The sequence below is a fragment of the Lycorma delicatula genome, chromosome 13 (genome assembly GCF_047948215.1).
Source record: "Lycorma delicatula isolate Av1 chromosome 13, ASM4794821v1, whole genome shotgun sequence".
NCBI lineage: Eukaryota > Metazoa > Arthropoda > Insecta > Hemiptera > Fulgoridae > Lycorma > Lycorma delicatula.
The window spans coordinates 38,201,303-38,215,874 of record NC_134467.1 but is presented as its reverse complement, the minus strand read 5'-3'; the positions used below and the strand labels follow the sequence as shown (position 1 = coordinate 38,215,874).

Sequence of the window (14,572 nt, the reverse complement as noted above, 5' to 3'; positions counted from 1 at the left end):
ACCGGAAAACATGGCGAAAGTGCGAGAGGCTATTGTTGCAGATCGTAGACAAACAATCCATGATGTTTGTGCAATCGTACAAATGTCATATGGGTCCGTGCAACGCATCTTGTCGGACAATTTGAACATGAGACGCATTGCTGCAAAATTCGTACCGAAACTGTTGACAGCCACCAGAAACAAAATTGCGTAGTTGTCTGTAGTGAATTGAAAAATACATCCAAAAAATTCCCCACCTACCCTATTCGCCTGACCTTGCCCAGTGCGACTTTTTTCTCTTTCCGAAAATAAAATTTCGATTGAAAGGCCGTCGTTTTAACACAATTGAAGAGATTCAGGAAGAAACGCAGAACGTGCTTCGATCACTTACACCTGCAGACTTCCAGGGATGCATGGAATCATGGGAAAAACGCTGGGATCACTGTATCAATGCCCAAAGGGATTACTTTGAAGGAGACAGTGAAAATTATAAGTTATGGTAACCTATTTTATTTTTATGGTAATATTCCCCTAACTTTTGGGTAGCACCTCGTACGATGAGAGATAGATATAAGAAATTATGCTTAACATATGGTGATGTGGTCTGCAGAAATAATTTTCAGTAACTTTATTTTTACCATTTTATTCTGAATCAGATTAACTACAAGTTTTGTTTAAGATTTTTTATGTTTATTACTCATTTAAGAAAGTTATTTTACGCCAAACATAAAATAGTATGTTTTTCAACCCCCAGTCTAATGTTTTTTACGCCAGATTAATTAAAAAAAATCTGTCAACAATGCAATTCTGAAACCTATTTATTTTTTTTCAAAATCTACGTCAAATTTAATACAATCCACTAAATTTATCCGTTAATTTGGATCACAAGAATTACAGTCGGGCTTAATTTTACGAAAGCGCAAAAATCAGGGAAAAAACTTTCGCCTGCTGACACTCGCTAACGAAACGTTTCCAAACCTATGCTTACATAAACTTTCTTCTTTATTTTTACCAATAAAACCTGGAAGTTTGTTACATTCTTCCTGAATAACTTTGTTATACATTTTTTTATACAGTGAAATCGAAATCCGTCTGTTGGTATCAATGTTTAAGGACCTGTTTTTATTCGGGTTCAGGTGACGCCGTCTGTTTGTGGTAATTGTGTGTATAATAATTATAATATATTTATACTACTGATTTAAAGATTTATACTACTGATTGTAAGTTTTATTATTGTATTAAAATAATTCAATGTATGGTTTTCTGTGTTTTTGTTTTATAACAGCTTCTTGTTCCGGAAATTTTGTGTGTAGCCCAGTATTTTTAATTTCAGTTTTGCTATTTATCTGTAGCATTAATTAATACGGATTTATTATTTTTTTAAATAATCTCTATTGAATACTTGTAATCTTTATTATTTGTTGTATTTCTTTTATTGGATGATTCCTTCTTAAGTCTTCGTTTGATCATAGAAAGAGGTTAGATTGTAATCTCTGATAAACAGGTCGAAGTATTGTTTCAAATCTTAAAAATTAAATCCGAAATTTGTGTTCGTTGGATGCTCATCGAATTGAGTTACCGATGCAAGCAATTTTAAAATGAAATGCAATTTTAGTTTCATTTCTTTTTTAAACTTAATAATTTCCTTTTTTTAGATATTTAATTTTATTGACTTTTTCTTAGAAGTATAACTCAACGTTAATCAGAACTATTTTTGTTTGAATTCTTTTAAAAATGTTATAAGATATTCACCAATTTTTAATAAATAATTTGGAGAAATATTGTATATGTAGGTACTGATAATCATGTAAAAAGAATTGAAACGATTGGTTTTAATTTTTTTTTCACCAGAATTGTAACAATTTTTTTGTGTATTATACTTTCTTTTAATGATAACCAAATTTGAATAATGATTTCTTAATATTTGTAAAAAATTTATTTTCCTTGTTTTGAAATGTCCATTGTATAAAACTACGATAAGGTGTGGTTAGTAAATATAGGTAATAAGTTTAGAGTAGGTAATGTAATGTTTATATTAATTGAAATTATAAAATTACATTGTATTTTAATACATGATCTTATTATATAAAGAATACTTTATTATTATGATGAAAAATGTATTCTGCAATTAGTCATGTTAAAAGTGATTAAAGGGAATATCAGTATGAAGTATCAATGTGCGACTTGCACATTGATCTTTTCAAATGAATAATTATTTATTTTATTTCCATCTATACTTAGTAGTATGTTAGGAATGATTTCCATGGATAAAAAAGGGTCGTGTTCTGTTTTCCTCTTCCCAGACTGTCGAAAGCCATTACTCCATGATTTATATTGCATTTATTGCTGCATATATTAGAGGCTGTATTAAAAAAATTAATAACTGAAAAAAAGAACATTCGTAAGATCATTTAATAAATAATTTATATATTTATTAATTTAATGGCATTATTTTTCAACTAAATTAAGCTCCATTGGGTTGATCTAGTGGTGAACTTGTTGCAAATCAGCTGATTTCAAAGTCGAGAGCTCTAAGGCTCAAATCTTAGGAAAGGCAGTTACTGCCTTACTACTAGAACATGGACACCAGTGTTCTTTGGTGGTTGGGTGTTAATTAACCACACATCTCTGGAATGGTCAACCTGAGACTGTATAAGACTACACTTCATTTACATTCATACATATCATTCTCTGAAGTAATATCTTATGTTGGTTCTGTATGCTAAACAGAAAAAGAGACTAAATTAAGTTTAAGGTGATAGTTTTGTTAAATGTGCAAATATTTAACATTATTTACGGAGTAAATAATTTGGGGTACTTACGTATTAATGCCACTGCAGCTACAGCTGCTGTTTAGGTTATGTTGACTTCGTGTACTGACAAATCATACGTATATCAAAATAACCTAACTAAATATAACCTATGCTCGCTAACCTCTTATGTATTAACACCAGCGCAGCTACAGCTATTTAAAAACAAAGTAGTCAATCGGATTTTGGTGGATTAACATTAATTGGATTTCACTGCTATAACATTAAGGTTATTAATAAGTTGTATATATTATGCATATTTTATGTTAATTATAAGAGGTTAGCGAGCGTAGGTTATATTTAGTTAGGTTATTTTGAAATAAGTATGATTTGTCAGTACACGAAGTTAACATATAGGTACGAAGTCAACATAACCTAAACAGCAGCTGTAGCTGCGGTGGGGTTAATACGTAAGTACCTATTTTGGTTTAAGTGAACTTTAATTGAATTTAGGTAGGTTTACAAGTTTACAAGGTTATGTTGATTTACAAGTAATTTATAAATTTGATAGAAACTTACCTTCATTTATCTGAAGCAGAAAGACTTATGCCCAACTTGACTTTAAACATTTCTAACCCTTTTTTTAACTAAATTTAACTGAAACCATATTATTTAGTCAGTAAATAATGTAAAGTACAAAGAAACAAATTTTGGGTGTTGTTACTGTCTATCTTATGAGGGACATAACTTGGGTGAATGTTCTGATGAATAATTTCAGTTGTAATGAATAACTTAGACCTATATAAATTCTAAATTTCGCAGAGGTGAGACCATTACTGTATATAATTAACCAATTCTTTTATTTAGGAATACATATAAAATTATGTGGACTAAAGAAAACATTTTTGGTTTTCCAAATTAAATTAATTTATATTTTTTATACCCATTTTGTACTTTAGTTTTTAGATAAGCATTTAGTTTAATGATTTGAAGTTTTTTTAAATTTTTCACCAATTTAAAAAATTGAAGATATTCCTGAATCCAGAATAATTTAAATCCTAAATTCAGTGTTAGAAATTATACATATATATGAGGAGTTTTCAGGACAATCTGTGACTATTAATTTTTAATAAATGTACACACTTATGATAGTAAAAGATACTTTTATTACTTGATGTAATCCTCTGCTACATTTATACCAGTGTTTCACTAGTGTCTCGATATCCACAATGTAGAATGATTTGGCATATCGTTGAAACCAAGATAGGACTGACTGTTTCACCACATCGTTGCTACTAAAATGCTGGTCTTCCAGGAATAATTTCAAGGGCCCGAACAGGTGAAAATCACTGGGAGCATGGTCTGGACTGTACAGGGGATGTGACAATAACTCCCAGCCAAGATCTTATAGCATGCACGTCATGCGGTGGGCTGTATGCAGTAATTTTTAAATGATCTGAGATGTTCATTAAATCTATGTTTAAAGGACCTATTCGTTTTACCAATATATATATATTTTTGCAAATGATGCGTTTTATTTTATAAATACCGGAAGAATGTATTTATTTTTTACTTTTTTAATCTAAATATAAGCCTGTTTATAAACCTGTTAATCACATAATAAAACATTTAAAATATAATAATAATAAAAAAGCAAAAAATAAATATGATTCTTCTGGTATTTATAAAATAAAATTCATCAATTGTAAAAAGATATATAATTGTAAAATGAATACGTCCTTTAAAGGTAGATTTAATGAACATTTTAGATCATTTAAAAATAAAAAAATAGGTTTCTCAAATATAGCTGACCATTTAATAAATAATAATCATAATATAACTAATTTAGAAATAAACGAAAGAATATATATTGAACATGAAAATAGTAATAAAAAATTGGAAATTTTAGAAAAATGATATATATATATATATATATATATATATATATATATACTAGCTCCCAGTCGCAGCTTCGCTCGTGCTATATGGTTACTTGCATTTCTCGTGGTGGTCAATCTTTTTATTTTATATTTATTAGTCAAGTAACCGGAGGCAGGTGCAGTCAGTTACACATACAGTAACGGTGGCATATCGCATTTCCCGTTGCTCAATTGTTTCAGTCAAACAGGATTGGGCTGTGTGTATTTGGTCGCTTTCCAATTTGACTGTCTATCGTCTTCAGTCTGCCACAGGAACAGTTTTCAACATACGTGTTTGTTTTTGTATTTTTCCCGATTGAAGAATGTCTTTTAGGCATTGTATGATGTTTTGAAAAAAGATCAATTCAAAAAAATTTTAACTAAAAATTAAATTTTTCTTGAAAATCAAAGTCATTTTGAAAATTAAGTTTTAAGGAAGAAATAAAGTGTTTTAAATTTCGTTGTAACATTTTGTTATGTCGGAGATCCAAAAAAATTAGCAGCCTGTGTTCACCATAGGGCTTCAAAGTGTAGTTGTGCAAACTTTTAGACAAATCTGTCCGATAGATTTCGAGAAGTTGGAACAGACAGACAAACAAACATTGATTTTTATATATGTATATATATATATATATATATATATATATATATATATATAAAAGTGAATTCAGCCTTATAAATCTGCAAACAGAATTTAATGGGGACATTCTAATTAAAATTATTTAAGTTGGCATACAAAATTAAGATATTGATAAATGAATAGTTATTGCAATACTTTTTCATTCTCTTACTGAACAAATATTTGTTCTGAATTTTTAAAATGTTTTTAAATTTTATTAATGAAAATTTTTACAAAATAAAAAGTAAAATGATAAATTTTAATGTGTAAATGTAAACAGATGAAGAATTAGTAAAAATATCACTAAAAATGAACTTCGGCGCGAGAAAATTTGGAACATAAAAAAGTAAAGGTAAGATTGTTCTCTAATTCTGTTTCTTTGCCGAGACTAAAAATATATATATAGTTATTTAATGTACAGAGGAAAAAGAAAAAAAGGATGAATTGTAAAAAATTTAATCTAAATAAATTAATGATGTATTTACAATGGACATTTATTTAACATATTTTTTCTTCTCCAGGTAATGAGTGCACAAGTATGTAAAACATTTGATGAAAATTCATCGTGTTTTAATATTCAAGTAAAGACAGAATTGAATGAAGTTGAGCAGACTGAATGCTTGTTTCTGGAACCAGATAAAATAAAAGATGATGTAAGTTTTTTTTTAATATGTTGATTATTTCTTTCTCTGACCATTATTACGATAATCTTTTGTAATTTTGAAATTATTAATATATCAAAATTTTGTTTTAATATAAATTATCTCCTGGTAACATTACTACTTTTAGAAACTGGTCGTTATCCATGTCTAAATGACGCTGAGAAGATATTTCTACTGCTGTAGGCAGTAGTATGTAATTACTTATGGCATCATGAGAATAGTAAATAAATCTTAAAGGCTTTTCATATTCTTAACCTACGTCTTACTTGTGCATTATTAAGGTATAGTGGAAGATTGAGTGAATGGATGTACTTTCAATTTAAATTCAATAACTTGATTGATTGAGTTCCATGAAATTCCGTGGCTTGAAAGAAATTTAACTCCCTCAAATATTTTTTTTTTTTTGTTTATTTCCATGTCTTGTTGCCTTTTAAGAAGTTTTGTACAAACATCTGTTTGCTCGTTTTGTTTATCACTGCGTATTTGTATGAAATTCTTGTTTATATTAATTTTATATGTCAATATATAATTATTAGCGCGCAAATTTGTAAATCAATTTAAATCAATTTGTTTGTGGAAATAAAAAGCAAAAGATATTCTGATAAAACAAAAAAAACATAATGCAATTTAAAATTAGTCAATAAAATGAAAAAAGTTGATCCACAAGCGAAAAGAAAGTTATGAAAAAGTTCACTTCTTTGTTGATGTGATTCTGAAAAAATGAAAGGTGATAAATGAATCAAGAAAAATGGCAGCTGGTGTTGATAAAATGTCAATTTTATAGTGTTTTTATTTGCTTCTTTTGCTGATAGACCAAGAGATATATCAATATAGAATGGATAACATGGAAGCATTTGCTGACATTATCAAAGAGGTATGTATAAAAGCTAAATAAAGAAACTAATTCTAGGTTACTTCAGAGCTATTTTTTTACAAATATATTTTTACTTTCCTGGCGAATATAGCTAGGACAACTATATATTTAAGGGAGAAGTTTGGTGATCATGTCAAAAATTGGTTATTTGTTTATTTTTAAATATTTACATTTTCCAACTAGTTCATGTGGACCAAACACACACACACATATATATATATATATATATATATATATATATATATGTATATTTTTTTTGACATGATCACCATACTTATATGTATGTGTATGGGGGGTCGTACTGCTTTAGGCCTTAGTATGTTTGACCCTGCACAGCCACTTAGTTTTTTATTTGATGACTTCATCGCAAATTTTATCCGTATTATCCAGCTAGCTGTAATATTTGCTCTTCATTTTTGTTGATATTTTTCGACTAACAATTTATTAAAATTGATTTGTTGCTGTAATAATTCAATGACCCTTTTTTTCGGTCTTACACTGCAAATGAGCAACGTTTGACATAAGAACTATTGCATCATAATGTTGCTAATATATGTCCAATTATGTACTCATGAGATTTTAATACATCAGGTTTTGTTTGAACAGTTTACATACAATTTGTTTTTTTTTTAAACACAATTTTTGGTTTTTTAGTATACAAGGATTTTGGTGGAATTATTTCTCCTAGAGATTGTTCCAATATAGTTTAAGTTTTACTTTTTCCATTCTTCCTAAAATACCTTTTTATTATGGTTTGTCATGGATTTTTGTATTCAAGAAATATGATCTCATTAGTATCATAATTCATTTTCACAATTTTATTTCTCATTTAAATTTTACACCTTCAAATAATGAAAATTTTTGTTTTTTTCTTCCAAAAACATGCTTGTTTTCTTTTAATACAAAATAATTAGCTATTTAATAAGCGTTTATAATAAAAAAAATTATGTCATCATGAATATTTGAAAAGTATAGGCATTGTATAAAATAAAGCATGATGAAATTAAATGCAAATGCAACAAAACTTGGTATGAAGATATGATTAAATAGAAACAAAGCTATAAAGACACTATCAAAATGTGTGTGAGTATTACAAAATTGTGATTTTCTCCATATTCATGTTTCACAATATTATAAACTTTATGCTTGACAAAATGTTTGGTAGTGAATATCAGGTATGTTTATTTTTTACAGGTTGAAGAAACTTAACAGTTATGAATAATTAAATGAAAGTGATATAATTTTCGAGTTACCTAGTGATTTTTCATGAACTTAATGTCTACTACCACAAGTAGAAAGCAAAAAGATTGTTCAGATGAAGTTTTGGAAATAATAAACAATTTTTTGTAATTGCAAATTCTGCAATAGGGAAAATATATAATAGTTTCCCTATTGACTTCCAATTAAGTTTGAGATTGTAGGCAGGCTGCAGCTTCACTGCCGGCAAGAACCAGCTGGCGTCAGTTATTTAGTAAACAGAATGAATAATTTCAAAATTATTCAGATGAAATTGAAGCAGTTAAGAATCAACAAGCACAATTTAATTTATAATTCTTATTTTATTTTTAGTACAGTACAAATGTCTAATATTGGAAAACTTATTAATAATTATTAATTATATTATATGTAATTATAATTATTTATATATATAATTTTTTTGTCTTCAGTCATTTGACTGGTTTGATGCAGCTCTCCAAGATTCCCTATCTAGTGCTAGTCGTTTCATTTCGGTACACCCCCTACATCCTACATCCGTAACAATTTGTTTTACATATACCAAACTTTGCCTGCCTACACAGTTTTTTCCTTCTACCTAACCCTCCAATATTAAAGCGACTATTCCGGGATGCCTTAATATGTGGCCTATAAGTCTGTCTCTTCTTTTAGCTATATTTTTCCAAATGCTTCTTTCTTCATTTATTTGCCGTAACACCTCTTCATTTGCCACTTTATCCACCCATCTGATTTTTAACGTTCTCCTATAGCACCGCATTTCAAAAGCTTCTAATCTTTTCTTCTCAGATACTCCGATCATTCAAGTTTCACTTCCATATAAAAGCTATGCTCCAAACATATACTTTCAAAAATCTTTTCCTGACGTTTAAATTAGTTTTTGATGTAAATAAATTATATTTCTGACTGAATGCTCGTTTCGCCTGTGCTATTGGGCATTTTATATCGCTCCTGCTTCGTTCATCTTTAGTAATTCTACTTCCCAAATAACAAAATTCTTCTACCTCCATAATCTTTTCTCCTCCTATTTTCACATTCAGTGGTCCATCTTTGTTATTTCTACTACATTTCATTACTTTCATTTTATTCTTGTTTATTTTCATGCAGTAGTTCTTGCGTAGGACTTCATCCATGCCATTCATTGTTTCTTCTAAATCCTTTTTACTCTCGGCTAAAATTACTATAATATCATCAGCAAATCGTAGCATCTTTATCTATTCACCTTGTACTGTTACTCCGAATCTAAATTGTTCTTTAACATCATTAACTGCTAATTCTATGTATAGATTAAAAAGTAACAGGGATAGGGAACATCCTTGTCGGATTCCCTTTTTTATTATGGCTTCTTTCTTATGTTCTTCAATTATTACTGTTGCTGATTGGTTCCTGTAAATGTTAGCAATTGTTCTTCTATCTCTGTATTTGAACCCTAATTTTTTTTAAATGTTGAACATTTTATTCCAGTCTACGTTATCGAATGCCTTTTCTAGGTCCATAAATGCCAAGTATATTGGTTTGTTTTTCTTTAATCTTCCGTCTACTTTTAATCTGAGGCCTAAAATTGCTTCCCTTGTCCCTATATTTTCGTGAAACCAAATTGGTCTTCTCCTAACACTTCTTCTACTCTCCTCTCAATTCTTCTGTATAGAATTCTAGTTAAGATTTTTGATGATTGGCTAGTTAAACTAATTGTTTTGTATTCTTCACATTTATCTGCCCCTGCTTTCTTTGGTATCATGACTAACACTTTTTTTGAAGTCTGACGGAACTTCCCCTTTTTCATGAATATTACATTCCGGTTTGTATAATCTATCAATCGCTTTCTCACTTGCACTGCGTAGTAATTCTACAGATATTCTGTCTATTCCAGGAGCCTTTCTGCCATTCAAATCTTTTAATGCTCTCTTAAATTCAGATCTCAATATTGTTTCTCCCCTTCCATCCTCTTCGACTTCCTCTTCTTCCTCTGTAACACCATTTTCTAATTCATTCCCTCCGTATAACTCTTCAATATATTGCACCCACTTATCGACTTTGCCTTTCGAATAATAAATCGGTGTTCTTTATTTAACACATTATTATTTTTTTAATTAACCCCAGCATTTTCATTAACTTTCCTGCATGCTCCGTCTATTTTATCAATGTTCATTTCTCTTTCCACTTCTGAACAGTTTTCTTTAATCTACTCTTCTTTTGCCAGTTTGCACTTGCTGTTTATAGTATTTCTTAATTGTTAATAGTTCCTTTTACTTTCTTCGTCACTAGCATTCTTATAGTTTCTACGTTCATCAATCAGCTGCAATATATCATTTGAAACCCAAAGTTTTCTACCAGCTTTCTTTGTTCCACCTAAGTTCGCTTCTGCTGATTTAAGAATTTCCTTTTTAACATTCTCCCATTCTTCTACATTTTCTACCTTATCTTTTTACTCAGACCCCTTGCGATGTCCTCCTCAAAAATCTTCTTTACCTCCTCTTCCTCAAGCTTCTCTAAATTCCACCGATACATCTGACACCTTTTCTTCAGGTTTTTAAACCCCAATCTACATTTTATTATCACTAAATTATGGTCGCTATCAATGTCTGCTCCAGGGTAAGTTTTACAGTCGACGAGTTGATTTCTAAATTTTTGCTTAACCGTGATATAATCTATCTGATACCTTGCAGTATCGCCTGGCTTTTTCCAAGTGTATATTCTTCTATTATGATTTTTAAATTGGGTGTTGGCACTTACTAAATTATACTTCGTGCAAAACTCTATAAGTCGGTCCCCTCTTTCATTCCTTTTGCCCAGCCCGTATTCACCCACTATATTTCCTTCCTTGCCCTTTTCCAATAATTGCATTCCAATCTCCAACTATTATTAAATTTTTGTCTCCTTTTATGTGTTTAATTGCTTTATCAATTTCTTCATATACACACTCTACCTCATCATCATCATGGGCGCTTGTAGGCATATAGATGTTAACAATCATTGTCGGTTTAGGCTTTGATTTTATCCTTATTACAATGATTCTGTCACTATGCATTTTGAAATACTCTACTCTCTTCCCTATCTTCTTGTTCATTACGAAATCTTCTCCTGCCTGTCCATTATTTGAAGCAGAGTTAATTATTCTAAAATCACCTAACCAAAAGTCGTTTTCCTCTTCCCACCGAACTTCACTAATTCCTACTAGATCTACATTTATCCTATCCATTTCCTTCTTTAAATTTTCTAACCTACCAACCTTTTTTAAACTTCTAACATTCCACGCTCCGACTCGAATGTTATTTTTTAATTTTCAGGTGACCCCTTCCTTAGTAGTCCCCATCCAGAAATTCTTAACAGGGGACTAGTTTATCTCTAGAATATTTTACCAAGGAAGGCGCCTCTATCATTGCTATATGAAAATGTAGAGAGCTACATTTTTTTTGGAAAAAAAGCAGCTGTAGTTTCTCATTGCTTTCAGCTGCGCAGTACTCAGAGGACTGAGTGATTTTGATATGGCCGTTTAAGTCGTTCTGACTTACGCCCTTAACAACTACTGAAGGAGATGCTGCCCTCTTTCAGGAATCATTCCTTAGTCTGACTCTCAACAGATACCTCTACGATATGGTTGCACCTTTGGTACAGCTATTCTGTATCACTGAGCACTTAAGCCCCCTCACCAACGGCAAGGTCTACATATATATATATATATATATATATATATATTTAAATTCTATTAAATAAACCACCTAGTACAGAACACTTAGACAAGACGCATCTTACATTAATTTTTCATGAAGTGTACTTTCATGAAAAATTAAGGTAAGACACGTCTTATTAAGCATTCTGTACTAGGTGGTTCATTTAATAAATTTAAATAAAATTTAACAGTATAGATGAATATGAATCTCAGAAAAAAAAATTAATTTCAGTAATCATAAGTAATAGTAGTAAATAGTAAGTATGGACATTTTAAGAAATAATACTGGTAGCAATGGATACCACAATCTGACAGATTGACTACCATGCTTGTGGTTACATTTCCTATCTATGAAAAAGAATCTTAATGAGCTTTGTGGTACTGAACTAAAGACAGTAATTTCAGTTCAGTGCTTGTTTTAGAATATATATAAAGTGTGCAATAAAAAAATTCTATGATAAAATCTATGAGCATATATGCACAGAAACGGTACCAAGGTGAGTAGCATCATTCTGAATAAATGTTTTTCTTGTTTTTAAGATCATGTACATTAAAGCATCTGTAATTTCAGCACAGACTGCTCTCTAGAAGGAAATTCATTTGGATCAAACTCGAGAAATCCGCAACAAAAACTTTTGAAATGATCCACCCAACCTGCAGCAAAGAAATAATCACTCAGACAAGTTGTTTTGAATAACATTTCTGTTTCTATAGGAGTAGAAGATCGCTGAAGGATGAAGAGATTTGGGGTAACAGATGGTCAAGTCCCAAAAAGTGAAAATTTGGCAGCTTCCACAGTAGGTTTTTTGTATCATCCCTAAGGAGGTTTGACATTGTTTATTAACTGGAATAGTGGAAGCAAACTACTATTTTATCAGCCATGTCTGTCTGCCAAATTCATAAATAGGCTTTTGACCTCTGAGCAGGAGAACTCATCAAAATCTGCCAAGAAACCTCAAACTGTACTTCAAGAATCATCAGCAGTGATGCAAGTTGGATTTGCAGTCTGAATTCTTGGAACCTCCAGACTAGATCCACGAGGCAGCTCAAGACTAAGATCAAGCAAAAGCATACTTATAGTTTTTTCATCAAGATTCAAAGTTTGTCTGGATTGTGAATTCATCCAAGAGGATAACTATCAACACAGGATTCTGAGGCATCTGAAGAAAAACTTTTGGCACAGTAGTAGTGAGGGCAATGGGATGCTTCATCATGACAATACTCCCTTCCATAAAGCTTAAAAAAAAATGTTCATCTAAAATTAACATAATCATTACTATAATTCACTGGATTTGATTCTCTTGCAGCTTCTTCCTTTTATCCAAGATGAAACTTGAGCTGAAGGGTTGCTGTTTTGATTACAGACAGGAGATCTAGCTTGAATTGGAGGAGCTTGACCTGCTTACAAAACAGAAATTTTTCAGAGCATTAGTTTTACAAGTAGAGAAGAAGAGTATCATCAAATTTTAGATCTGGTCAGTAACACTCAGCCTGAAGATTGCAGTTTTGAAAATTATTCACAAGCCTCGATTGTTATTTTGCCTGAAGATTTGAATGACACGTTACAAGAAGATTCACAAGTGCCATGGATGTAGAAAGTTCATCTCCAGCTGCTGTGGTTCCCGTTGTGAAACCAAACAATAAAAGGAAATATGCGACTGCCCAGGTCGGTCAACCAGCAAAAAAAAAACACAAAGACTGCTACTACCTCTTCAAAGAAGATGGCAAATGCAGCACTGAAGAAGACTGGAAATGACAATAGTGATTGACCTGCTGACGATAACCTAAATTTTATAGCTTCTCCCAAATCTGCACACAGGGAAGATTATTTGAAAATATTTATAGTGTTTCAAAGATTCATAAAAACATCACTAGACAGGCAAGATTAATTCTCATGGAAATCGTGAGAATCTGGGGCTGTGTCCCGGCAGCAGACTGTGGCACATATTCCTTAAATCAGCTACCTAGCAGATATCCCAACCTGTTCTCATCTCCGACATCGTTCCCATTCGAGGCAACAACGACTGCTCTGGAATTCTTAAAAGAATTCAAGCAAACCTCCAATGAATCCAACAATTCAGGAGTGCGGACGCTGATATGTTCATTATCATCAGCTACCGCAAACCCCAAACGCAAAGTGGAAACACTTCAACAACTTACACAACTGTTCATACAACAGATCGACATGCAGGTGTTGTAATGAACCTCTCACTATTCATAATTGGAACAATCTAGAAATGTATATAGATGTTCAAAGGTCCAGGAACTTGATTGGTGTCATATTATCAATTATTTATCTCGACCAGATCGTATTCCTGGCGGTCAGAGAAGATACGTGGGAATACCCAACTTCAATTGAATTTGTTCTCCTTGGAGAAGATTTCAACAGGGATTGGTGGCGACATGCATCGGTATGTGCGAAAATCTTGATCAAGGAAATGTGGCTCGTTGGTGTTGCATGATAAAGTTGTGTGTAACGTACTGTGTAAACTATCATATCAATGAAATGACTGTGGAACAGTTCATGGATTTATATCTTAATAACGTTTCATTTTTTAATTTCTTAGTGAAGAAGCGTGCTTGTAACGTTAACTACTGATTAAACGATTTATATACTGTTTATTTTATTATTGTACCAGTTTGATTTTGATATTACTATAATGAAAGATTTTTTAAAATCTGTATCTAATAATAAATAAATATAATGGTAAATGTAATTCAGTTTTGTATTTATGTACGATCAAATTTTGGGAAAAACTTTTTTTTCTACACAATGGGTAGTTTCCTTTTAAATCATGGTACAATAATAAATCCGTCTTGCTATGAACAGCTTCCATTTATAGGCGGCCTTAATATGCATATTAAT

At 31.0% G+C, this 14,572-nt stretch overlaps 1 protein-coding gene across 1 annotated transcript in view; it reads left to right on the top strand.

The window, feature by feature from the left end:
- The first annotated feature begins 953 nt into the window (after nucleotides 1-953).
- Nucleotides 954-14,572, top strand: part of LOC142333689 (uncharacterized) — a 30,750-nt gene continuing 17,131 nt past the window's right edge. Inside the window, exons 1-2 of the mRNA XM_075381114.1 lie at nucleotides 954-1,199; nucleotides 5,789-5,920. Of these exons, the coding sequence (XP_075237229.1) occupies nucleotides 5,792-5,920 (129 nt within the window). The 5' untranslated portion in view covers nucleotides 954-1,199; nucleotides 5,789-5,791. The remainder of the gene's footprint in view (nucleotides 1,200-5,788; nucleotides 5,921-14,572) is intronic.